Source organism: Cephus cinctus, unplaced genomic scaffold, assembly GCF_000341935.2.
Source record: "Cephus cinctus unplaced genomic scaffold, Ccin1 Ccin1_scaffold0774, whole genome shotgun sequence".
In the NCBI taxonomy this organism is placed as follows: domain Eukaryota; kingdom Metazoa; phylum Arthropoda; class Insecta; order Hymenoptera; family Cephidae; genus Cephus; species Cephus cinctus.
Genome location: NW_014333378.1, coordinates 32,082 through 58,591, shown reverse-complemented (window position 1 = coordinate 58,591; position 26,510 = coordinate 32,082). Strand labels below are relative to the sequence as shown.

The following is a 26,510-nucleotide window of genomic DNA, read 5'->3' as shown; positions in this document are numbered from 1 at the left end:
AATTAGCAATTCGAATTAATTGTAAGTATAGCTTATAGCTCGTAAGCCTTTATTATAATAGTTATGCATATTAGATATTTACTATTGATAATACGTTATTGTATATAATTGCACGAAAGACCCAGGTATTCCCTTCGACGGTCTTCGTCTTCGGGGCTGTCAAATCTGACGTCATCGAAGCAAAGGATGACGGAAAGAAATCGATCGACAGTAAAATTTGTCCAAGATCAATTTTCACCTCCTGTTTTTTCGCCCTATTGAATTATTCCTCAAAAATCCGAAACGGAGAAAATAAATTTTTTTTTTTTTTTTTTCAAAAATAATTGACAGTCGCACGAAGTGACAGATCGGCGAAAGAGGAATACCTGTGATGAAATAAATTTCCGACGAGAGTAGTAAACCTTGAATTTTCATTGCCATTATTATTATTATTAGTTACAATTAATTTATTTAATTAATACCGTTCGTAATCAACGACATTCGATACATCCTTGTTACCACGTTGTCTGGTTTCTAACGGTGCGAAAGTTTTATTAGCGTCCAGTCGAGGCAGAAGGAAAAAACTAAAAAAATACATAAAACCCGTTATCAAGAGTCATTTACCTTACAGTGGTACTTACGGGTACCTGTGGGTCGGCCTTAAGGTATACCTATTGAGCAACGTTAGAATGTCAAGGGACTGAGAACGATCGTTAGGACATTAGAAGTTCATCGAAATAACTTCATATGTACAGTTTAACGTTTGCTTGGAGAATTTTTCATTTTTTCCCTTTTTTCAAAATACCCCATTCTACCGGGTAGCCACTCAGTGTATTTCTATGCAAGTGTCAAGCGTCAGGCTGGTTTCCGCGTAATCGAGCGGTCAATGTCGCTGCAGTGCGGACAAGTCGCGTACACGACTGCAGGCAGAGTCATAGAAACGTGAAACGTCCATAGATATACATGCACGTTGACTCGAGTAAATTCTGAAGATTCTCGTAATTTTACAGTAAAGGATCTTCGAGACGAAGTCCGAGGTGAACTTGAACCCGGTGTACCAGCGTGGACCAATGGTTAACCGGCAATGGAAATGCCGGGTTCACTCACTGACACGTAGCTTTTTATGCAGGTTGCACAAGAGTTCAATAGCCATCGGGAGGCCAGCGTCGTTCAGGCTTTTTACCAGCTTCGTGCTCCTCCAGTGCCTTTTAAGTGCTACGCGACTCTACGTACGTGCAGGAGTCGGGAAGAGCGTCGAGCACGGAGTCTAAGAAGGGAGCTGGTTCTTTATTTTCTTAATGCCAGTCTGTATGGGTGGGGTTCCTTTTAAGATTTTTTCTTCTTCTTTCTCTCCTCCCTCTCCTTTTCTCCTTAACTCGAGCGCGAATTCCCATGCAAATTTCACGAGGGACATTTTACTTTTTAATTAGCGTCAAAGTCACCGCGCGACGAATCCTCCGAACTTTTCGACGGTCCAGCTGTGTTTTTTCATGAAGATCTTGATGGGCCGTTTGGTCACGAGTTCTTTGATGATTCGTTAGCGAACGCGTGCCAAACTGCCGAGTGATCAATTTGCGAGGCTTTCGCGAGTGCCGAATAGTCGAGCGGCACTTTGAGCGATTCTATGCTCGAGGAACACAAAGCTCTGCTGGACTGTCGAAAGGTTTTTTTTTACAGGCGGTTGAGAAATTTCGAGAAACGGGGAAGATTCGGGGAATCGAAGAATTTTGGGTCTGTTTAGAGAATTTTTGGGACTTGTTTAAATATGCATGTAGCGGTACAACGAGGAAGGTAATTATCGGGATGTTGCGGATGAATGATGAAACGACCTGTAGACTTGGCGACCGGTGAGCATCGTGAGTCCCCGCAGAATTATACCGTAACGCGAAGAGTCCCACACGTGAGGTGGGGATCGGAGTTGGCCGGTCAACGCTCCTGCCCTCCGCGGCTAATGTATATAAGGCCCAAGGATCGGTAATCTCCCAGCCAGATCGTTAAGAATGCTGGGCAAGATCATTTTCGTAGTATCGGCTCTGGGACTCGTAGGGGCCCAGATCCCGAGCCTGGGATGGTGCCCGGATTACGTGCCGATGGCGAATTTCGACATGAACAGAGTAAGTTTACTCGGGATATAAAAAAAGTTTTATAGAAAAAAAATGGTCAAAAATTAAAATATTACTCCATTGACACTTTTGTGAAATCTTGCAGTTTTTGGGTGTCTGGTACGAGGCTGAAAGATATTTTCAATTGTCCGAAGTTGTCGCTCGCTGTGTTACCACCAATTATACCAAGGGGCCCGATGGGAAGCTTAGAGTCAGCAACGAAGTGACAAACAGATTGTAAGTAACTGAACCGATAGTTCTTTTCGATTTCTGATCGGTTCCGATCGGTTGGTTAATAAATGAAAATTTGCTATAGCACCGGAATCAAGCGAATCCTCGAGGGCGAAATAAAACCAGCTGCCTCGAAGGCTGAGGAAGGCAAACTTCACGTGAAGTACACCACGGTCCCACTGACACCGGAAACCCAGTACTCGGTACTTGAGACGGACTACGATTCCTACGCCGTACTTTGGGGCTGTTCCGGAATTGGGCCTGTTCATACTCAAAACGCATGGCTCATGACCAGGGAACGTTCGGCACCTGGTACCGTTCTCCAGAAGGTAGGTCCACCATTAAAGTTCATAGAAGACTTCGCAGCTTGGTCCAGGTCACTGAGAATAATATATGACAAAATTTTCTTGCTGTTTCAGGCTTACGGGGTCCTTGACAAATACAAGATTTCGAAAACCTTCTTCGTGAAGACCGATCAGGCTGACTGTGCTTATTTGAACTCAAAACCGTCGGAGGCAGCTGAACCAGCCGAGAAGCCAGAATCGGAAGAACCCGAGAAAGAGGAAGCTGCCAAACAGGTCAACCTAAGGTCAGCAATTACTCCTGATGCTCCGGAAATTATTCTCCAAACGCGAAAGGCCGAAGAGATGGAAAAGGCTGAGGCAGTCAAATCGGAACCGGAAGTAGAGGCGGCAGTCGAGGAAGAAACAGCCCCAGTGAAGGAGGAGGAGATCAAGGCAGAACCCGTACCGGAAGTCATCCTCAAGGTCGCTGATCAGGTAGCCGAAGAAAACGTTGAGAAAATTGCAGACTCAGCCAAAGTGGAACCGGAACCCGAGGCAGCCATGGAAGCTGAGAAAAGCGAATCTTGAAACGTATATTTAAATATGGATGCTCGGTAGGATAAACGTTAGACACAAGACGCATTCACATGTCGAACGATGAACATTTCCAAGTCTGAGGCTCGTAGCGGTACTTGCCCCGAAAAACGGGGCAAGGCCAGTCTCGCCCAATCGAGTGCCAAATTTGTTTATTTTCAAGTTGTCCACTCTGGATTCTCGTACCAACTTGGCAAGAAGCTCGAACGAGCCAATGAAAAATGTACAAACGAAAAAAAAAAAATTGAATAAATTGTTACATAAAATGAACCCATTAAAATACCGTTGTGCTCTTTATACGTGTCACCTATCGAATCCTTAGTAATCCACAAGAAAACAAACTAGACAGAATTTCAAGGAATTACATACCACCTACCAACAGAGGCAATTGGACCCGGTCCCATTATATTCTACAAACGTGACCAGTCCAGAATCCTTAAGTTGTGGAACGTCCAATTGTTGGGTGTAACAATGGCTTCTGCGATAGCCAAATAAAAAACTAAAGCAGACTACGGAATAATTCATGACAAAACACAAAGGCCACTGTCCTCCATAATCGCGGATGCGTTCGACATGACCAGGTGAAAAAGAAAGATGTAAGTAAATTCTCAAAAAAAAAAAAAAAAAATTTAAGAACGAAGGAAAAAGATAAGAAGCGATTGTGATCCGAAATGAGGAAAAAAGTAGGAACTACAGTGACGTATGTTTCGACACATAGATTTTAGATTTTTTCGAAAGTCGCAAAGTCCCATTCAGATTGGCAATGCAATTCCAAGGAAGAGTCCTGATTGGCCAACTGCAAATTCAAGGCATGCCCCGGGTTCCTTGAACCGTACTCGTCCCGTTACTGACCCACTAACTGACAGAACTCTTTCGAAGGAATAATTGAGCCTCGTGGTCTCGCCAAAGACATCAAAGACATCGTGGGGAACAGTCATCCAGTAGCTGCTGACCAGTGGAGACTGAGAATAGAAAAGGAAGCCAGGCCTGTCAACAACTGTCATTCCGTCAGTGTCATTCGGCTGATCAGCTACTACGCTCGAGTTCAAGAGGTACGTACGAAACTAGTCACTTAGCTGCCTTAGCAGGTCCAAAGTTATTTATTCGCTGGATGGGAGAAATAATTTTGACTATGACGCTGGAGAATTTTACGAAAATTATTTTCACTCGGCTCGACTGACTCAGAAATCCTGTTGCCAAAAGGTCATCAACTTATCGGTCGTAATGATTTAATATCTTGATCGTTAAATAAATCCCCCGAGTGCACTTAAGATACAAAAATCAAAATACTCATTTTTGACATATTGAAGATCGTAATTTCTTTTTTTTTTTCAATGATTTATCGCGTTTTTTACTTAGCAAATAATTACTTTGAAATCCTGTTTACCTCTCGTTGTCCTTCAAACTATCACTTCCTTGTTTCTTATGCAAACTATAATTTAGCGAGATGATTTTCAAAAAGTCTCAGTCACGAAGTACCAGTCGCCGAGAAAGATTCTAGAAGGTCTCGGTGCTTGTCGGAATTTTCTATATATTCAGCTGATTTTTATCAGTACCGATAAGAATCATTGGATTTCAGAAATCAAGATGCTGTGGATATCGTTGGTACTGTTCGTGGCCGGAAGTGCATTGGCACAGGTGCCGTTTTTGGGCGTGTGTCCCAATATGGAAATCATGATGAACTTCGAAGTTGAAAAAGTAAGTACGAGTCATTTAACGGGAATTGCACAGTGAAAATGCATATTCGAAATATTTCTGCAAAACGGTATGCACTATCGGGTGCAAGGTGCATTTAGAAAGTTGTCCTGAATTTGTCAGCGATATGAAATTACTTGAACGGTGAACGGACAGAGGCGAGTACCGTTAGAGAAAAGTGAAGACAAGAGAGGAGAGGAGAACGTAGAAGAAGAGGAATGGACAACAGTTACTCAAGACTGAACTCTAAACTTTTTCTTTCAGTATGTGGGCAAATGGTACGAGGCCGAAAGGTACTTTGCACTTTTTGAATTTGGCGGCAAGTGTGTCACTGCCAATTATAATCTGAGTGAGAATGGATCTGTGCAAATCATGAACAAGCAGATTTCAGCGCTGTGAGTAACGGAAAGAAAATTTACTTTATTTTGATAAATAATAATTTATATTATAAAAAAAAATTTTTTCAAAATTTATAGAACTGGCGTCGCATCCAGTATCGAAGGTATTGCCAGACTGATTGGCAGATCTGATGATCCAAAATTGACAGTGACCTTCCCGTCGCTTCCACTTCCGGTCGACGCTCCATATTGGATCCTTGATACCGATTACAAAAGCTATGCCGTTGTTTGGAGCTGCACGAACTTTGGTGTATTCAGTATAAGAAACGCCTGGATTTTGACGAGAGAGCCAAGGCCTCCCGTTGCCGTTCTTGAAAAAGCTTATCAAGTCATTGATCGGAATAATATCAGCAGAGCTTACTTCATTCGCACCGATCAAAAGAATTGTCCGGCTACGTATTAATCGGATAATAATTCCGTGTGACCTGTTTGTTACTAAGATTAGCCTTACTGGTAAAATCATTACGTGCATGATAATGATCTCAGGTAACCAAAATATTCCATCGTATTTGGTAGCTGTTCATTTTTTTCTTTTTTATTGATGAAATTTAATTGTAAGTATACAGCGGACTGGTAGAATTTGTAACTAAGACTCGAGATATGCCATTAATCGTCACGCTCGTGACAATTTACACGGTAGAAATTAGATATTAAGTATTTATCGACTCCCTTCAACGTGCCTTGTATTTATTTATTCAATAAATATTTTGTATAGATAAAATCCTGATGTCTGCGACTTTTTCGTTCGTCTGGTATTTATTTATCCAATAAATATTTTGTGTAGATCAAATTCTGATATCTACAACTTTTTCATTCAATCCAAACGGAAAAAACAGTTTATCTCGATCGTTACCAATTCACCATAGAAATCTACCATTATCATAGGAAGGTACTGACTGCTCTTGCTATCACAGTAGTTCGCTCGTTCTCCGCCAGATGGCGACACTCGCGCCATCTAAACTGATTGTTATACCGACAATGAGACTCAACCCGCATCGATCGCTCGTTCGTATCGTCATTCTTTCCACGATATGCGGACATTATATAAAACATTAAATAAAATAATAGTTTCAATCCTGAAGCAAGAAGTCAACTTCTTATAGGATAAAACCAAGAATCACCCTCATTCTATGAAGTTGACCACCATAAACCTAACCCCGTGCAATATAACTGAAGAACGAGGGACTCACGTTCCCATGGGTAATAAAACGAGTAGAAAATGATGTAGAGTAAAAGAGAGAGAAGCAAGACGAGCGTGCGAAAGCCAAGTAGCGAATCCCGGCAATGAAAACAGAGCAACGCGAAGAGGAACGACTGGGGTGGCAGTCGCCGGATTAATTGGAAAGTCCAAATTAAACACACTCGTGTCCCCATGGAGACGGCTCAGCCGGAGACGGATGGAAACGCGTATCAGACTCCCACGTTAAAAATGCATCCGACGCACGCGACCGCAAGAGAATAAATAGGGGCGGCGAATCGTATGAAAGCAATATCGAGGACGTCCGCCATGAAAAAAAGAAAAAAAAATAGAAGTCGAGCGACAATACCAGTAAATTAAACAAACAAAAGTAGCCAAAGGATCGCTCACGTGTGAACTCCCGTGTCGCTCGGCCTCACTGCAAACAGACAGCCCATTGAGCACGACGCAAACTACGGGGCATCCTATAGGTCCATCATCAGGGTGGCATTGTGCCTGGACCAAGAGGAACTGGCAGCGGGAATAGGACCCCTTTGGGGAATGGGTCCGTACCCGGTAGAACACTCATAAATATTCGATAGCGACAGCCACGTCATATAAGCAAACAACGCAATGCTGAAAACCGCCTTCTCGTTTTACGGTAGTTACGTTGCGGCCCAGAACGGGCCCTTTCACCAGACAAATACTCAGAGTCCCATAATAAAGAGTATACCGTACAACCATAAAGTGCCGTGCACACCGGCACGATTATTTCGAAAGAAAATTAAAGAAACGTCACACGTGTCCGGCGCTTAACAAAATAAATAATCTTTTCGCAGGCATTACGCGAAACGACCATCCGCATCGACCAAAGACTCGCAGCTCGTTTACTCGCAGCTAATAAATCGTCTAAGGATCTTAATCAAGATCTGCCGAGTTCAGCCAGGAATAAAGGGCCGCGGTGCGATGCGTTGTACCAAAATATCCTCTCGCAGCCCCTCCTGGCGTCCCGCACGTTTTACGGCTCACGGTTCACGGCCCGGACTCAAACAAGGCCCAGACTCCGTTCTGGCCAGGTTGCTGGAGACCGGGGCCCACCTTGGCTCTCTACCGGTATCTTTCCTTTCTTACGCGAAGAGTTCGGGCCCGAAGGGCGCGCGCAGCCTTCCTAATAACAGGGTAGCCCAGAGCTAAACAAACATACACGCCCATAAGATCTCTCGAGGAAAGAGAACAAATCGTGCATGGCCGTCCGATTCGCCCATACGCGTAGCCGGTACCTCGGTGTACGTGCATGGTTAGAGCTTAGAGGGAGCCCCGGAATAAATGGGAAGAAGATGAATTTTATAAAAAAAGGAAGAACAACCTGAAGTTAGGTGCGGACGCGTCTGACAAGATTGGGACTCTCGTCTAATTAAAGTTCTGGTCGCGTCGAGTGTCGCGTGTGAAGCGGCACTATTTAGGCTACTTTTATACGTTTTTTTACTGCCAGTGTCGTAAATGGTAATTTATCGTTGGGCCTTATTACGATTAGGTCCGGTCTTTCGACACCGCGTACACTCCTTCGGTGTGGGTAACCCTTTACGCGCACTTCTCATCGGTGGATTTGAAATATCATTTAGGCGCCGCGATTGCGAGACACTCGACCACTCGAGCTTTTTATCAGCCTTAACGGGCATGTTTTATTTCAATGATTCCAGGCCTCTTCCTATACCCGGTGCCCACAAAGAAACGGATATTCGGCTGGATACTCTTTACCAATGGTACCTCGGGTCGATTGGGCCAGGCTCAATTTTGGATGAAGGCAGTGCCCTGAAGTTGCTACCAGTGGCTACTGGGAACAATATGGCCGCCACTGGCACCGGCGACGGGAGCTCAATGGGTCTCGTTATGGTCCCCGATCGCCACGTCGAGACCCATTACGACCCAAAACGAGCGATTCATTTGGGTAGTTTCACATCTGTCAAAACACGGATGATTTCTACCTACGTGCAGACAGGTTAGGAGTTTGGTAATACAGCCAGGAGTGAGACGGTTGGAACTACCGAGGATGCTGGATGGTCCAGGACGGCAGGGAGGGCTCGCGAAATTTGAGTCAGGCGATAAAGGAGATTACGTGCCAGAGAAAACGTCGATGAGATTCCGGGTGGTCTTGGCTGCCCGATTTGTTACATGATCTGTAGGGTGGTACGTATAGGTGGGATGAGCTCGTGTAATTCCGTGCCAAAGTACGAGCTTGTCTTCTTCCTCTTCGTCTTCTTCCCCGCGTTCCAACTTTTATCCCTTTCTTTGACTTCGTCTTTATTACCGACCGAGTCAAGAGATCCAGGTGGACCAGCTACTCTCGCTTAGTTCGGGATACAGGGAGAGAGAGAGATAGGGATAGAAAGCGTATAGGCATTTTCCATTAGAAGATCCAAGAAGAGGCTTCTACGTGGCAGAGCTCCCAGTCGAGAGGAAGGACGTAAGGGAATAAAGTTTTCGAGTAAAAAGACGCGAAGGTAGATGATGAGACGAGGCATTCTGGTTTGTGGGCACAGCCGCTGGCTGCAGCCCACAATTATGATAATAGCCCCGTCTTGAGTCTTGTTAGCCCAACGTGCAGCCAGCTCTTTTATCTATCTTCTTTTTTCAAGACCTCCCCTCCCCCCCCGACGCCCCCTGCGATCCATCCAGCCAGCATCCAGCATTTCGCTTTCATCGGTACAGCCGCAGTCCTATGGGGTCAGCCGGGTTCAAACGGCCACAACAAGATCCCAAACCCATAACCTTTTGGATTTTCCGTTTCAGCGAATTTCTCGGATTCCGGCTAGAAGGGAGTGTATATGAAAATACGAGATTTCCTACCCGCGTATGTACCGTCAGGGGCGTAATACTCGGGGGGATACTCGGGAAGCTTTCGAGACTCCCCGTATAAGGAACCCTCTTTATTCCTGGGACTAATGAGAGCCAGTCCACTTCCTGTAAGACTTCAGTGCGCGTCGATAAGCTTTCTAAGGCTCACAGGGTTCGGAATGCGTGGTAAAACAGACCCCCCCTCGCCTACCCCCCCGGACACCCCTTGGGCCGTAAAAGACTTTGAGCAAATTTAATCCATTTTCGGGCCGCCCGTTTCTTTTGAAGGTTCCGGCTTTTCGCTCGCGGAAGCGAAAGCGTTAATTAGAAGCTGCCGCAATCAGGCAAAGACTCCCTCCCGTCGACCCCCCCAATTCCCTACTTGCCCACCCACTCCCGTCGGGATAGTCGAGCTGCGTGTTTTACGGGCAAATATTAACGTCCTCCTACGCCGCCGTTTGTCCACAGATCAACTGACGGCTACTGGCTGTACCGGCGGGCCTAACTGTAAGTACAGTCATACTCAAACACTACCGTTTACCTTAGCCTCCCATACCGGAGCACCAGGGTGCATCTTCGCGGATGCACCGATGTCTCTGAATAAACGTGCATCCAGCATCGAGTGTGTCTGTGATCTGGAGTCACGGCTCTGTGCACGAGATATACGACTGTTTGTTCAGATTAGGCCCGACAAAGAGGCCCGTTCTTACTTCTTGACTCGCTCTTGATTTAAGCGAGCCGACTCCTATTTGCTCTAGATTAACTCTAGTCTCCCTGGTCTGTCGTGTCCTGTGTCCTGCGCACGTTCTATCTCCGTTCTATTCCCTTCGCGATAGCTGAGCTTGCTTTGGTTGGTCCGCCATCTTGGTTCTGAAGGAAATTCTTAGCGAACCCTGTAATGCCAATACGTGATGCAGTAGAATATTTTTCAGTTCCCTCTGGCAGTCAAAGTCCATTTCAACGTCGAAGTACACATTTGAGGTTATGGGTCAAGATTCTGATCGTGGCTTCTCGAGATACCAGAGTAATCTTGTACTCTTTTTGGCCTTGGAGTGATTTTCAATTAGCTGCAAATTTCCAAGACGAGTTTCGTACCGAAGATATGGGCTTATTTTGCTGACGGGTAATAAGGGTGTTCGGTAATCGAGTGCCTTACGTGAAAAACAAGCAACGTGGGCGTTCCGCTTAAAATGGATATTGCTATAAATTTATATACTTAAGAATATACATATACTGAGAATTATTAAGGATGGACCTTGAGTAACATATGTTACTCGTATGGAGTATAGCGAAATTTTATATAGGACGTAATACCAGTATGGTAACTCATATGGGAAAGCGACACATGCTAGGCGAGTTTGTCAAGTCGAATTTTATAATGCCGAGCAATCCGATAGCTCAATTATTTTTTTCCTCTCATTTTACCTCTACTTTTATTTTTGTATCAGCCAGCCAAATCGGAATCTCATTCGGCTCTCGAGATTTTTTTCTACCAATCGGATACGCTCATTTGCCACGGGCAATGCTGCGACAAGTGTTGAGAGACTCTCTGTCCTCTTCTGCCCTACCGATTCTAGATGGATTCCTAAGTCAAGGGAGTAACTTTGGTAGGGCTTGGGTACCGGTGGCTTGGGATACAATGACCTAATGGAAAAGGATAGAAACTTGGAGGATACGAACCGAGTATACGCTCTGTTACTCTAGTATTGTTAGCAAGAAAATCTCATTTTATTGTCACAGTGGCGTAACGTGCTATCACACATTTTTAGTCCTAACCGTGAGTCAAGAGTGAAAGGCTACGCTCGTGCGGGAAGCATTGGAACTTTCGAATTCTGTAGCAAGTTTGGTAGGTCGAAAATGAGAAAGAAGGGTAAAATCGAGTCGATCTATATAATTTTAATGATATCATATATGATTTGAATGTTTAATTATTTATTTCAAAAGGAATACAGTCTTAGATAACTCACAATTCGTTTCTCGGCACAGCAAGCGTGGCTGACTTTGTCGATAGTTAGAGCGAAGGCACTATACCTGGCGGAACTTTTACGAAGTTCGTTCGAATGCACTTCTCGTGGGTGGACTTCGGGTAAAGTCGGAACTACTCGGCTGGCTTTCGAGCGGAGGCCTGCGTCGACCCTCGTCGACCCATGGCGGACGGACACAACTGGTTATAGCTTTCACGAGGCAAGAACGCTTCGACGCGGCACACGCTCCCGGTTTATTTAACGCGCAACAAAACGTATCGTGCTTTTTGTTAACAAAGACACGATTTGCCTTGCGGAAAAAGTGAATCGATGAACATTGTGATATCACTGAACCTGATCGAGGCTGGTGTTTGGCGGTTAAATCCTGAAAAATCTCTGTGAATCGTGGTTGGATCTGTCAAACAGCGTTTTTATTTTCTCAACTGTTTTTGTATCTCTCTTGACTCACTTAATGCACTGACTGAAATAGCGAATCGAGATTAGGTCACGAGAGAGAGAGAGAGAGAAAAATTGAAGTGTTTTCAATTGGCGTGTTTACATCACACGTGAATTTAATAAAACTTATTCATAGACGACACGAGAGGCTTTAATGAAAACGAAGTGTGTCCTACTGAGAAAATGAGCTGAGCTATCGAACGATTGGCGAATTGTTGATTTCTATGAGAGAGAAAAGCAGACGGTGAATAAACGCAGACACGTGGACAGGATGCTGTTCAAGTTATTCCTGTGGTTTCTGCTGGCAGTGAGGCCAGGTGCCGGATATTTCAACCTCTTCCTCAGCCAGGCTGAAGTTCGCAAGTTGATGGGTAAGAAATCAATTTTTCTTATATACATGATAAGAGAAGATATAACGGAGGTTATAATTCTTAGAGACTTATCGTGCTTTGAATAGGAATTTAATCGGGATCAAACGAAAGTGTCTGCTTTAATTTCCCCCATGTAGTTTCCACAGGAGCGACTAATTTTCATTGAACTCATCGACTCGTGAGAATTATTTCGCACGAGTGATTTTCCCTTGTTCGAGCTGAAGGAAAATTGACCTAAAAGAATTCCCTAGGCCAGCTTAAGTTGGATGAACGAATTTCAAAATACACAGGAGTTACGAATTGGCGCCAAAACTTATTTACAGCATCGAAGTCTAACTTGTACGAATTGAATATGGGAGTCCTTCCCCAGTCGATTTGCTTATACTATTTCAAGAAAAAGTAAATTTAGGGTGACTTCTCAAGGATTCCGAGCAGGTCAGGACCGTTGTGGCGTTGGTTAAAAATTTTACGATCCATTATTCCCGGCGTAGGTCGTATAACGTCCGTCGTGAAGCCACGTGCACGTAAAAGCAGCTCAGGCTGGTGCATATACATACATATACGTGCAGTACGAAAGATATGTGTATTGGTCCATAGAGGATGGGATTCATTTATGGATGTAGGTGCATTAGGAATCCAATAAAATATTATAACGAGGTCCTTGTTAAGGTACGGATCCCGAGGACGCGGCCGCAGTGGTTCTAGTTTGTTTAGACACCGAATAATCGACAGTCACTTTTTTAATATTCTATTTTTTCCTCTCCTCCACCGAGTCTCTTTCCTTTTTGGCTTCCCCTGCTGCCTGGGAGTGTAGTCCCTTTCTAGGGACCCTTCAGATCGGGGCCTGATACCAATTCGGGCTCGGAGAATTCTACGCTGGCCATATGGGGGCCTGCTTTACTCGTTAAATACTTCTCGAAGAATAATTAGTGCAAACTCTTAAGGAGCTGCATTGGCCATTATCTGTCAGTTTGTCAGAGATGGGCGACCATTTTGAATATCCAGAAGGTGCACACCTGACGGGACTTACTAATTGTCCCGATACGACACAAGAAATTCCGATCGTTGGGTATTCTGATGGCGAAGTAAGGATGGGGAGAATGTGGGACAGGTCCCTAAAATTTGGGACTTATCTGAAAGGACTATGGTTATACGAGCCTTACGGCACCTTGGGGTCGTATCGCAGCCTTCCGAGATAAGATATCTCGGGAATTCTCGTGTCTCGATCTTTTTTTTCCTTCTTATATCCGTCCTGCCCTGCGTTCGAGTGGTGTCTTCATTTTCTTCTTCTTGATATTCTATCTTTCGGCGAAGCTTTAATTCTTTCTCGACTAACGGAAGAAAAACACGAGGGATACTTCGAAGGCGTGTAACTTTCCATTGAACAGCTGGATAGTGTAATTGTTTGGGGACTCATCCAAGTCCTCGCCATGTTCTCTTGGGATTCGATGGTCAAGAGGTGGGTCAGTATCGAAATTAAAATCCTTTCCAATTTGGACCCGTCAAACCATACCGAGTCGTACAGGCATCAGCTGTCAGAAGCCCGTGTCAAAACACTAAAACAGGGGGAAACCGGTGTGTTCCATCGTAGTTGGTTCAGTCAAGGAGTTTCGCCGGTGTGAGTCGGGCTTGGGGCCCGACCCTACCTAGTTAGGACCTGACAGGCCCATCTCGCTGCTGCACGAAGAAGTGGGGAAGCTCAAAGGGCCCGACGGGACCCCGTGAAAACGTTTATGCATGGGGCCAATGGCGTAGGACACGTTGGGCCTGCTTAACGGTACCCAAAAATATACTTTATGCCCAAATAATAACAATATTGTCTCGGGCGAAGTTTTTACTGGAAAATAATAATTATTATTCGCAACAAACTTTACATTCTCTTCATCGATCAATGCCCAGTTCCTCTTCTTTCACATCCATCACACGTGAGAGCCATCATGGCTGACAATGAATCTTTGACAGCATCTTCCCACTCGCCTCTGTGATCCTCTGCGATGCGTAAAAGAGATGAGGCTGCATACGTTCCTAGTACGGTGTCCTATGTGTGTGCGAAGAAAGAGCTCAAGGAAAGTATAATTAATAAAAATGGAGAATGGCTCTCGAGAGTTGAGGTACATTTCCTAAGGTGGAAGAATGGATGCTGCGCCTTTGCTTCCATCAATCTCCGACTCCTCGTTAAGATGCGCGTGTTATGTTTGCGAGTGTGTGTTTCTGTGTCAGCCGTGATACGCGTAGATGACTCGTAGGTGTGGGTCCGACATTTACATGAGACGGCACTGGACCCCCGTGGATTTTCTCGTTGAAGCAACCCCGGAACTTTTCTCTCTTGGCGTGTTTGTATTTTTATTTGTATTTTTTGTCTACCTTATTCCTCTTTCAGAAGATGCTCGTACAATCATCTCGATGTCATCCCTGTACCAATAATATAAAAATATCTCTGAGAAAATTCCTAACTTTCAAAAGTACATTTTCATTTACGAAAATTGTCGTTACTGAATTTTTGGGGGAAGCCAGAAACGAAGTCCTTTCGACGACCCGATAGGGACGTTCTATCAATGGAATGACCCGTTATAATGGAATTGACTCAGAATTCCCCAGGAGGCTGGAAGAACCCTCAGACCTTGCTCTATTTTATTCCCAAGACTCCGCATGGATACCTGGGGGGATAAATGAAACCCCCGATGGGATTAACACTGGTAAAAATGGCCGCCGTACAAAAGCGATGCGGGTTACGTAAATTCGAATTTACGCTATTCAAATGTTATTTCATTGTATAAACGTAAGATTCATTGTTATCATCCCACATCCAAAATTTGGTCCAAAATCTCCGAACCCATCGGGAAAAGCAGGCTCGACGTATCCATCAATTTCTGGTAGTTTTATCTCCGGGATATCTTTTAATCTGTCGGTCCATTCCCCATAGTCTACAGCATCCCTATTGGATACAGAGGGAACGCGTACTTCTGAGTGACAGGATCTTAACGAGCATCTTCAGAGCCTCGTACAAGATGAGTCGCCGTCTTTTCACCTCCAGGAACTACCTAGTCTCTTTGCGTGCTCTGTGTATTTACTCTAATTGATATTCCATCTAGTAGCAGCAGTACGACGCCGACGCCTGGCGACGCTCACGACGCTTCCTTGTTCCTTCAAATCGTTCCTACACTCGGCAGGGACGGGAGAGACACGCAGCCCTTATGCGCGATGACTGGTCAGTTTCATATTCTCGAAGGGTCTTTCTGCTTTCCAGACAAACAATCCCTGACAAATAGTTCCACCTACCTGATTTGGTTGGACGGTCCCCCCCTGCCCCCCCCCTCGACCCCACTTCCTCCCTACGGAGGACCCATCCACTTGAGTTGAAACGTTTTCCAAAAAGTAATAGCCACTGTGGGGCTGATCGACAGGAAGGTTGACAATTTTGACCTTGTCCCGGGGGAAGGTTCCGGACGCCGTCTTATCGGCAGGATCCGACTTCAGGAGACGCGTCGTTTGAAAATTCAAACTCCGAAGAGAGGGTCTCTCTCGCATCTCGTCTGGGGATCTGAACAGCAGGGGGTTGCTTGCTCGCAACTCGCCTGGTCTGCCTTTTTACGTTCCACCCTCGTCCCTTCTCCCATCATTCCCTATCCTCTATCTCTTTCCCTGGCGCAGCCCCGGTAGACCCCGGCTCGCTAAAGTGATAAATGGTACGCGACAATCCCCTTAAACTCCCTGGGGTCTCCAAGGGTAAGATATATCTGTCCAAAGATCTGGAGGCCATTTCTGGGACAGACAAGGTGCTGGATGCCATAGAGACTGTCACGTCGGGGCCTAGGTCAGGTTTTTTTTCCTTTCTTCAATCTAATTCCTACGCCCTTTGACTCCGAGGCAGGACTTCCTTTTATTTGGATCTGTCCCACAGAGACTACGTACCCGGGTGTACCGACTTTCAGGGTTCCTGGATTCTTCGGGATGAAGAGACGGCAGTGGCTCTAGAGATTTTGACGTTTATCCCTGACTTTGAAAATCTTGGCTACTTTCACGCGTCACGTTGCCAATGGAGGGAGGGAAGCGAAAGGAAATTTTGAAAAAAAATATATTAGTCGGACTAATCCTCATATGTCGATTCGAGTAATGCAAACGAAGCTTGAGCCAATATTTGAAGCTGCCGAGTCCTCGTTGGGAATCAGCAGGCGCCATATGTCGTGACGTCTCAATCAAGCTTGCATCTGTCGCAAGGACAATACGACGAACCCCTAAAATCCAAATGCTATTTTGCCGGACCAATCAAAACCAGCGAATAACACCAGACGCACGACTATTATGTCCTACCGGAATAATATTATTCCAGCCAGCCGATCCCGGAATTTCGAAAAATGTCCTGTTTATTTGTAGTACTACCGTTTCATTCTGTGCCCCTACGGCAGCGTAAATACGGTATCTCGGATTCCTCGAGGATCATCCACTGCCACCTACACACGAATCTCAGAACGGACAGTGGAGTTCGGGATACGCGTGGAAGCGGAATAAACAAAGGGAAGAGGAAGAACAAAAAAACAAGAGAACAAGAGTCACCCAAGACACAGGAATAAAATTGTCTTGGATGGTAATTCTTAGACTCGTGTAAGAAAAAAGTGTCTTCCCTTAGACGCTCGAGGAGTCGTAGAACTTTCTGTAAGATGAGATTAGCGGGTCTCGTGGCGCGAGACTCCCGTCTCCCGTTTCCCTAATCCACGCGGACGGCTCTTCCCGTAAAACAACAGGGACCTAGGTGCCAGCTCAGTCAAGTACCAAGGACCCAACTTCGCTGGAAGACCCTTTCGGAAAGCCTAGAACGACGAAAGGCGACAGGGACCGAACGGCGACTGAATTACAGCCGGCTGTCGCCTAAGTTACGCCTTCCTGGATCGAAGCCAATGCCACCTTGTGCAGCCAGGACGCAGAGCTCAGGGCTCAGGGCAGGACTTCTCTTGTAGGACTTATGGGTTATTCAGGAGACCCCATCCTGGTTGGGAAAACAAGACCCGTTCGATATATGCTAAGCAGCACGTTCTACGTAGTTCTACGAGACGCCAGTCTCACTCTTCCTCAACCCCTGGACCCACGGACTGCCTGGTTATATCTTCTGATAGTGCACGGGCCGGTAAGACGTCTGGAAGACGTCCTTTTATACGCCTTGGATAACCTCTCGAGGTCGTTATTCTCTGAGTGTAATTTTGAATTTCCATAACTTAAAAACGGTTTGGGATATCGAGACGATCCGCGGCCCATGAGGAGGTATGTGCGGCATGGGTCCCATTCAGAGGCCCCATTGGGTCCCCGGAGCAACTGGCTACGGGATTTACGTACAAAGGGTACCGGAGGAAGTAAGAGAATCGGGTAGGAGAAAAATAAAATGAAATGACGCTGAAGGAGAGAGGTATTATAAGCGGGCGTTCGTACGTGTAAATCCAATATGTCCTTCCCCGCTGTTGTCGTTTTTCTTTTTCTTCTTCCTTCTTTCCCTCCCTCCTTTTTGCTTCTTTAGAACCTCGCGCCACGGGGATCTCGTTATACGCGTCCTGCATCCATTCTCCGTCAGAGGGTTTCGTATTCCAAGGTGTTGGGTTTCTGACCCAAAGTCCTAAGGCCCAAGGCTCCGAAGGCTTTATTCGATGCCTTCTCTCCTTTCTCTCTCTTTCCCTCGGCGTTCCTCGAGAACCACCCCCTTTTGTACTTGGACATTCTCAATGCACTATTTTGACAGGAGGGGACACGGTGGCCTGCGAAATTTCGCCGGCTGTTTCACGCCTTGCGAAAGGAGCGCGTGTACCTTGGGACGGATGCACCTGCCTTTCGGTTCGTAGGGCACCTTTTTCTGAAAACTCTTTAACAGAGTCCCGGCGCATCCCTCTCAGAGTCCAGACAGTCGATCGTAGCAGAAAGTGTCGGTCGAGCAATTAGAGGAGCAATTACGCGTCGCGTTTGATCAGTTTTCAAAGGCCGGATTATTTGTTGCGTCCCGGAAGAGAAAGAGAATCCAGGTTGAGCCATTCAAGAGAAAGGCGCTTAAGCGTGCTGGGGATGAATAGAATCGCGCGCCACGTCGAGCACGGCCGCCTGGGCCAGCATTGTCGTCGACCTCGGCGTCGCTCCTTATCTTTGATCCTGCTTATTCGAGTTGGCACGTACAGCGAGATAGGGGTGAATGGGAAAAAAGAGAGATCTTTGGAAAATGGGTTAAAAGAGACGGGCGTCGGCGGAGAAGCCACGTATAGCAAGTACAGTGCGAAGTAAAAGTTTGAGGTGTTGGTCGGGTGGGTCTAGGTGCACTGACGTAAGGGTGGCGTCGCGCGAATGCCATTTCCCCGAGTGGAGGCTCTCGCGAGCCTCGTGAAAATCGTGTCTGGCAGCAGCAGAAGACGAGGGTCGACACCCACGTTCAAAGGGCGCAGAGCCCTCGGGAACCTGGAGATCAAAGAGTCTTCGACGGCCTCGGTCGCTCCGCAATTTTCTATCCGCGTAATGCAACTGTACCCTACCCTTACCTCTGACTCTCAGGCTCCAGGCTGAAACTAGAAAGAGTTCTTGAGGATCGCAAGCGACGATCCACTCTGACCCAGTGCTTAGGTCTGCTTCGGGGTTCCGGAAGCAAGACCAGCCACTGCGCCTAAAACTGCTGGCTGAAACTCTGCTGCCTTCGGATCCTTTTTATACCTTTAAAGAGTAAACCGGTAGTCGCGTACAGGCCTCTGGGTACATCCTGGCCAAGGTATAAGAAAAGGGCCAAAGGCCCCTGGGATCGTGCACCGTGCACCGGGGCCCCAAGGGTCGTGGCTGTAGGTACGGTATCTGATGCAGAAAACCGGTAAAGGCCGAAAGGAAAGAAAAGGAAATATAAAAGGAAAAAAGGGGATAGACCGAGAGACACGGCGAACCGTGAGTCCACAGTGGCTAACTTCACATTGTCCTCCTATGGAAAAATACACTCGTGCCTCGTTAACCATCCTATCTGATACACGGCTGATCCTGCGGACCTTACCCAGGGCTGGAGCCATCCTGGAGCCATCCTTGCTACTTCATCCATTTGCGCCAGCGGGTTTTCGTTCTAGCCTCCTGAAAGTCTATTCTCCCCCTCTTTTCCTCCTTCCTTCCTCTTTCCTCTTGTCCTTCTCTTCTTCCGTCACGTCCTTATACGACTGCCCCCCCCCCGCTCCGCAACACCTGCCAAACACGTGGTACCAAGGAGCCCTTATTTCCAAGCTTATTTATTCCACTGTCGGAATCTATTGACAGCTGCTCTAAATCAGGAAGAGGATATCCTCCGTAGTGTAAATGTCGACAGACAACGTCCAACTTCATGCAAGGTATTCCGGGACAGCTTCTATAGGTACTTTCAATTTCCCGACGAGCCGAGGGCTCGTTGTTGGCAACATTGAATGGCTGCAGTTACGCAAATTTCACTATGGACCACTCACACTTTCCAGGTAACCTAGATCAGTTCAGTGAACAATGAACAAAGGGCGGGAAACAATGCGCGTCTGTACTCTTGGACTGGGACGTATCTCGTTGTTAATGTTAGACTACTTTCCGGAAATTTCACACTGAATCCTCTCGGCTGACGTGGAGCGCTAAGGAAACAAGAGAAGCAGCGAGACAAAAGATATCGCTGGCTATACATGTATACGTGTATATACGTCCAAGAAACAGCCGTCGTATAATCGAGGAGTGCAGAGAGGCAATCGGCCGAGACTCTTCGAGAGAGACAATAGCCGCCATTTACTAACAATAGGCAGGGCAGGATCAGAAGAATTCAAAGTCTCGGTTCGATTCACGCCATGTGTATTCATTCGATTCCGTTCCGGATGCCGAATGGCGAATATTCGACAAAGTGGAATATGGGAATGTTGCAGTGAAATTTCCTGCGTGCGAAGAGTCACTTCAATTAAGCCTATAAGCGGGAGCGGATATAAGAATTATAGAGATTTCAAAGGACTACCATAGCTGCCGAGCTAACTCGATTTGCATATTATTACTTGTGGGGCTTGCAAAAAAAAGAAAAGAATGCAGATCTGTGAGAAAAAAGTTTAATTTAGTGCATTAAAATTTTTTTTTATTCGCGCACGAATTTAACTAGCAAACTTCGCGATACTTTTGGCGAGAGGGTGGTGGTGCTACGTATGCGATATCGTTGCCAAATTGAATAGCCAAGTAGACAGGGGCGGACGGGCAGGGCAGGATGGGAGTTCAAGGGGGGAAATGGAGAACGCTAATTCGAGTTTGCAATTTCCCTAATTCAATTCGAGGCAGTCACGAGACCCCGGGGAGTCACTATTTGAATTCCCTGACTACGTTTGCCAAAGTAGATTTTTGCGTTGCTCTCTAAATCAAATCCTGTACCTCGTTTTACTTGTTTTTGTACTTTTTACGTTGCAGGCGTGAATACCCTGAAAGTTGGTACGAGTGGTAGCGATGGTCGATTTAAAATTGACTTAAATCATCCAGTTTTTTTACTTCTCTTTCGCACGAGTATCCCTTGCCCTGCAAACGAGTTTATTTAATTTTGATTTATCTGGATATTCGCGAAAGGTATAAACTGGTTAGTTAGTCCAGACGGAAATGAAGAGTATTCATTTTTCAAATTTTACCAGCACTTCGATTCAAGGAGTTTCCATATTCAATGCACAGGCGTGCATGACAGCCTTTTGTTTTTCTATACGTGGGACACTTTTTGATACTTTTATGAGAGTTCTCCTACCCCCCTATTCCCTGGTGGCCGAAAATCTATCCGGAAGTTGGACACACCCCGATATACGAATGAGCTTGTAGCAGATGAAATCCCAGTCTGAGTCATCCAAGTGACGGTTAGCTCGAGTCGCGTGATATCCGACACGAAACCTGTATCCTCCTGGTATTGGCCTGCCATCTTGGCAAACAAGGCCTCGACCCTTCGCATAATAACCGGCAAAGTTATAGCAGCCGCTCACGGAGAGACCTTCCGGCTCTTCCAGATCAATCGAATATTTTCTCTATATTGGAGACAGATGAACACGCGGACGCGCAGTAAGTGCCCACAGAGAGATGGATGAGGTTGCACCTAGTCCAAGAGGAATATTTGTACAGCTTTTGAGTTCGGGATGCTTCAGCCACGTGATTCGTAGATCAGATATTTATTGTTATTAGAATAAACACAGTGACGTTGTCATAACCTTAGAAAATAATGGTCGATGGAATAAAGGATTATGGAGATTTGTCTTCTCTTGTTGCAGGTCTGGAGGCTGAGCTGTTCTATGTCCGAGAGGGTGTGATAAATCAGTATGCGATTAAATTCGTCGTTCCGGTACCCGCGCAGGTGCACAAGCTCCACTTCACCTGGGAGAACCTGGCAGGTCGACCGGTGAGTCTGAGAAGTGGAAGGGAACTGAACGTTCAATGGAATAAAGGAAGTTGAAGTTGAAGCCAAGAGCGAAGCTGCGAGAAATAAACGAAAGATGGCGAAGTGGATTTTACGGAGTGATCGGAAAAGTAATCGGTAACGAGAGTCAGGGGTGACCCGTTCGCGTTTCGCTCGAAGGGTGACTCGTAACGAGTTCACTTCAGGCTTCGCTGCTCCTGAGGATGAAGCCTTTACTCCTGACTGGGCCTTATTCCTTTTCCACGTAGATCCTTACGCCTTGTGGTAGTTACGACTTATGGCGAATACTCATTTGAACCGTTGAGGCGTATCGTCGACCACGCTATTTTTTTCCGGATTTTCTTAACGTTGGCGCAAAACTCCTGAGCAAGTGTCCAGCATCCTGGAACGGGGTCCAGTGAACTTAAAAATAAAGAAAACTACCAGGAAGACGCTTAGAATGCTACATGGTGTTGGATTGACTCGTCGCTGCCACGAGAAAAAAGGGCCCAAGACAAAGTGGTCCAACCGCTTCTTCTTTTGGGTCCTCTCGAGTCCGTGGCGGCTGATAGGGCCCCGAGGAAGAGTGACGGCCGGTCCTGGGACATCCGTCACCCGGTGACAAAACTGAATCTCCCAAATGGTTTTGAATGAGATACCGAACGTCCATCAGAGTTCTATCTGTCTCTCTTATTCTTGTAGCTTGCTTCCTTCTTCTTTTCTTTTTTCTTCACTCTTTGAAATTCGCTCGGCTAGTTTCCGTCCTATGTAAAAATGACCAGTTCATGGAAGCTGGACGCTTGGACCAGAGTCCAGCTCGAGCAGCCTGGATACGTTGTGGTTGTTGCTTTTATTTCGTGGTTGGAAGTATTTGTCGAAGCACCCGAGCGAGGAAAGGGGCCCAGAGGCCCTTTCGAGATCGTAAAGATCCAGTACAGGGACCCCATGCTATCTCCACAGGGTTCTCACTCGGCAGTGGGTACTGTGCTCACTGTGCCAATCGGCCAATCTTGCAAATACGCACGCAACCTTCGGTTGTACGGTTCGCCAATTGGCCATCACTCAGTGGCCTATTATTGTCTGGTTCCAAGATAGATCATTTTCTAGGAATGCAAAGCCATTACGAGGCGATTGATGATCTTACGGTCGAGATTTGAATAGGCCTTGAAATATTTAATAGACGTTGGATTGTTTTTTATCAGAATTTATTATTTTGTTCCAGCTGCCCTACACCATGTCCGTGGACATCAGCAATCCTTCGGCATTGAGCAGCTCCTTGAACATATCCCAAGCTGGTGAAATACCAGTTGGCGGACTTCAGACTTGGGCCCTGGCGCTTCATTGTGGGCCTTACGACGCTGAGGTCGATCTGGCGTTACGCATAAATGTTTCTTTGTCGAGTAGAAACACGACCAGCGTTGATTTCCGACGCAAGAAGATCTGTCTGAAGGACAAGAGCGGCTATCCTGGACCAGAGGAGGTCCTGGTTGCAGCCTCCGGTTCGACATCCGGTGGCCAAGTGTTCTACGCTGCGATCGGTTGTGCGTGCGCCTTCATAGCAGCTATATGCGTCCTCGTGGTAGCTTACTACGTTCGCGATAAGAAAGCCAGAAGACACAGAGATCCTCTGCAGTAAGTTGAAAAATAAATAAATCTCAAAAATTTAAATTCATCGAACTATCAATTATCTTCAGAGAATCCAGAGGACTTAGTTCAGCCTGCAGCGTAGAACGTGGTACAGGCGTTGGTCCGGCGCAGACATTCTTATCTCCGGAAACGCCACCACCACTTTCCGCAGCATCCACGTCCAGCTACAGACGTCTGGATGATCGACCCAGTCGAGAACTTCACGAAAGGATCCAAGAAATCACGGTTCAGAGGTCAGGCTGATTCCATGTACCGATGTCCCACTGCATTCAATTAAGATTAATTGTTGCGCCACTCTCTCTCTCTCTCTCTCGCTCTCTCTCTCTTGACTGGGATTGCCTGAAGTAACCAGTAGCGCAAGTTCTCAAAATAAATCAGGCTACACTCGAGTTAGAGTGCGCAGTCGGTGCGTTTAGGTACGAAATCTAAATTGGTTCCCAGTGTAAAATTAAAGAGGCGCCATGACTAATGCCCGACCAGTTCACTACACGGAATTTCTATTTCACTATTGACTAGCAGTTGACAGGAGCTAATCGAACCGGCCTGGGTTTCCTTTATTTTTAGATGCAGGGTGCGCCTACTGAGCATCGAGATGGAGGGTACATTCGGTAAGGTATACAGGGGTAGTTATCACGAAGAGGGTGCCACGTCGTCAACGGACGTCCTGGTGAAAACGGCAGCCGAACACGCATCCCAGTCGCAGGTTTGTCATATCTCAATCTGAACACTTGATTATTCTGGTTTCACTGGAACAATCTGTTAATCATCCCCCTCTTGACGTCCTCCAGGTCGCCCTTCTACTCAGGGAAGGTCTGGCTCTTTATGGCCTGAGCCATCCTGCTCTACTTCCGGTCCTCGGTGTCTCCATAGAGGACAGGGGTGCTCCCTTCCTCCTCTATCCCCACACCGGCTACAGGAACATGAAGAGGTTCTTGCTGAGGTGCAAGTTGAGCAGCGAAAGACCACCGAGGGCACTCACTACCCAGGAGGTCGTCGAGATGGCTCTTCAGGCTGCCAAAGGGGTCCAGTATCTTCACCGGAAGCGACTCGTTCACAGGGATCTTGCCGCCAGAAATTGCGTGTAAGTGTTTTGTATTGAGATGGACCAACTTTGTATATCAACACGTGCAATACTTTATGACTCTGTTATCATACTTTAGAGTGGACGATGATCTTCGAGTTCAGATAACAGATAATGCTCTGGCCAGGGACTTATTCCCACAGGACTACCATTGCCTTGGTGATAACGAGAATCGACCAATAAAATGGCTGGCCATCGAGAGTATCGTTAATAAAACATTCACTACAGCATCCGACGTGGTGAGTACCAGTTCAATGGAATATTCATCTGTCGAGATTTACCTAGACTAACAGTTGCTGTCGTTTCTTTGCCATTACAGTGGGCATTCGGTGTCTTATTATGGGAACTGACAACCCTGGCGCAGCAACCCTACGTCGAGGTGGATCCTTTCGAAATGGCATCCTACTTGAGGGATGGATACAGATTGGCTCAGCCCATCAACTGTCCTGATGAACTATTCGCCGTTATGGCGTACTGCTGGGCTATGTCCGCCGATGAGAGGCCGACTTTCAGTCAGCTTATAGTCTGCCTACAGGAGTTTCATACTCAACTCACGAGATACGTTTGAATGCATCCTGATAATCTTTATATAAGAATTCGAAGATGAGACGAGATACAAAGTGTACAGAAGACGCGTGAGATGCTGCGCGGACACGTTCCTTACCTTTGCCTACTTTGTAAATAGATTTAGACTGATAACAGTTAATCGCTTGGTCTACGGGTCAATGGAGAATATACACGGGCACGTAAACTTCCTTTGGAAGAATCAAAAGAACATGGACGTATTAAAATAAATGATATAGCAGGCTTCACTGCCAGTTTCACGATCCGAGAGTTCAATTAGGATCGAGAGATTTAAACGTTGTGATACGTATTTCGCTTGCCAGGTAATTTTTCAATGTGCCAACTTTTGTATTTTTGTATATACTTATATATAGATATATATAAATATTATAAGTGCGATACAGGTACACAGAAGAATTTGTATATAGGAAGAAGATATATTGTGTCGCATCCACATGTACAAAATTACATAAAATAAATTTATTACCTCATAACAATAATAATTGTATACTTCATTACCGATACGTCTCAATCCTTTATTTTGGAGCCAGAGGGTACGTGATATTCTTTCTCCATGCATTCTCAGCTGTTACCCGACTATTCTGGTCCAGCAACGATCCGTCTCCCGTGAGAATGCCATAAAAAAGGATGCATCACGAGCAAGTATAAGGTGTCGCATAAAAAAAAAAGGATTTGACTCTTCTCAGAAATCATTCATCAGAAGCGCAAGTCTGTCTCCTGCTAGACGACTCTTGTAATTCGTGGAGTGTCCGGAGGGTCTTGTGACACAAAATTAATGGGAGTTTCCAGTCTGACGTCTTGTTTAAAATGACAAACGACTCGCGCATCTTCACGAATCGGATATCGCGCGATTCACGAGATGAAAATGGCCCAAGGGTATCTCTCAATGAGGGTCGAGATTATTTTGAAGCAAATATGCTACCCGGCATTAATATAATAAAACAGCCTGTCAGAAACGTCTATTAATAATCGACGTGTGTCCGTTTCCATATTTTATGCGAAAAATTCTTTCTAAACGCCACGTGACGGCGGAAAGATCTATTTCGTCTTTCGCAGTGACTATCAGACACAAAACATACCGGGTGAATGAACATTCCCCTAGGGTGATTATTCACGGTAGATTAACCACACCGGTCCTCTCTTTACACAAATGTACATACAGTGCCTATCCGTCAAAAATGGCGGGCAATGCTGGCTTATCTACTTGGGAACAGGAAGCAATTATTCCGAACGTGTGAAAATCACGCGAGTCGCGTTACAACGTGAGTCACCCAGTAGAGGGTTCAATAGCGCGAAACGTGCTTTCGTGAGAGACCACCTCGTGAAGTACTCGAGACTCTTCGATATCGTGAAATACTTTTTCGGCACGTTCCTTTCCATCGGGACGGTCACGCTCGACTGGAGCCCTGTACGGACGACTGTCCATTAAGTATTTACGTAATATCCTGTACTTAGGAGCGTTACGTAATATCTCAGGTGTCATTAATAATTACACGTTTAGACAACAAGCCGTTCCGCCGCGAACTGAATAAAAGGAAAATTAAGAGCTCCTTCATCTCGCAATAAAAGTTGGACGCTCGTTAGCTGTACGGCAGTCGAATATCTTTTGGAAAATCTGTAGGATCCAAATGCTCGTCTGAATGGAACGGGGTGAGCGAGGGGTGAATCGATTGCAGTATAGTGCGTCAAAAAAAAAAAAAAATCGTGGGATTTTTAATGAATTTCAATGAAGTGTACGAAAAGGGATAACCCTCCCTTC

At 45.9% G+C, this 26,510-nt stretch overlaps 3 protein-coding genes and 1 long non-coding RNA gene across 7 annotated transcripts; 3 read left to right on the top strand and 1 right to left on the bottom strand.

The window, feature by feature from the left end:
- Positions 1-296: 296 nt before the first annotated feature.
- Positions 297-1,785, bottom strand: LOC112494767. The gene is made up of 2 exons (XR_003060532.1): positions 651-1,785; positions 297-563 (listed from the first exon to the last, which is right to left on the bottom strand). It is a non-coding gene; the product is annotated as an uncharacterized LOC112494767 (long non-coding RNA).
- Positions 1,786-1,932: 147 nt separating this feature from the next.
- LOC107270469 (apolipoprotein D) lies at positions 1,933-3,470 on the top strand. Its single transcript, XM_015745511.2, has 4 exons — positions 1,933-2,093; positions 2,188-2,318; positions 2,398-2,641; positions 2,732-3,470. Exons 1-4 carry the CDS (start codon positions 1,980-1,982, stop codon positions 3,182-3,184), a joined length of 942 nt encoding a protein of 313 aa, XP_015600997.1. The 5' UTR covers positions 1,933-1,979; the 3' UTR covers positions 3,185-3,470.
- Positions 3,471-4,084: 614 nt separating this feature from the next.
- LOC107270470 (apolipoprotein D) lies at positions 4,085-6,019 on the top strand. Of its 2 annotated transcripts, XM_015745513.2 has the most exons (4): positions 4,085-4,242; positions 4,770-4,888; positions 5,150-5,280; positions 5,362-6,019. In XM_015745513.2, the coding sequence occupies exons 2-4, from the start codon at positions 4,778-4,780 to the stop codon at positions 5,684-5,686; spliced, it is 567 nt and encodes a 188-aa protein (XP_015600999.1). In that variant the 5' UTR covers positions 4,085-4,242; positions 4,770-4,777; the 3' UTR covers positions 5,687-6,019. The 2 variants fall into 2 exon arrangements, with proteins under 2 accessions (XP_015600999.1, XP_015600998.1); XM_015745512.2 differs by lacking the exon at positions 4,085-4,242 and having other exon boundaries at positions 4,646-4,888.
- Positions 6,020-11,276: 5,257 nt separating this feature from the next.
- Positions 11,277-25,230, top strand: LOC107270467 (tyrosine-protein kinase Dnt). Of its 3 annotated transcripts, none has more exons than XM_025087805.1 (8): positions 11,277-12,086; positions 21,314-21,441; positions 22,661-23,070; positions 23,133-23,318; positions 23,656-23,788; positions 23,874-24,166; positions 24,246-24,405; positions 24,486-25,230. In XM_025087805.1, exons 1-8 carry the CDS (start codon positions 11,987-11,989, stop codon positions 24,732-24,734), a joined length of 1,659 nt encoding a protein of 552 aa, XP_024943573.1. In that variant the 5' UTR covers positions 11,277-11,986; the 3' UTR covers positions 24,735-25,230. The 3 variants fall into 3 exon arrangements, with proteins under 3 accessions (XP_024943573.1, XP_015600994.1, XP_024943574.1); XM_015745508.2 differs by having other exon boundaries at positions 11,352-12,086; positions 23,650-23,788; XM_025087806.1 differs by lacking the exon at positions 21,314-21,441 and having other exon boundaries at positions 11,353-12,086; positions 23,650-23,788.
- Positions 25,231-26,510: the final 1,280 nt, after the last annotated feature.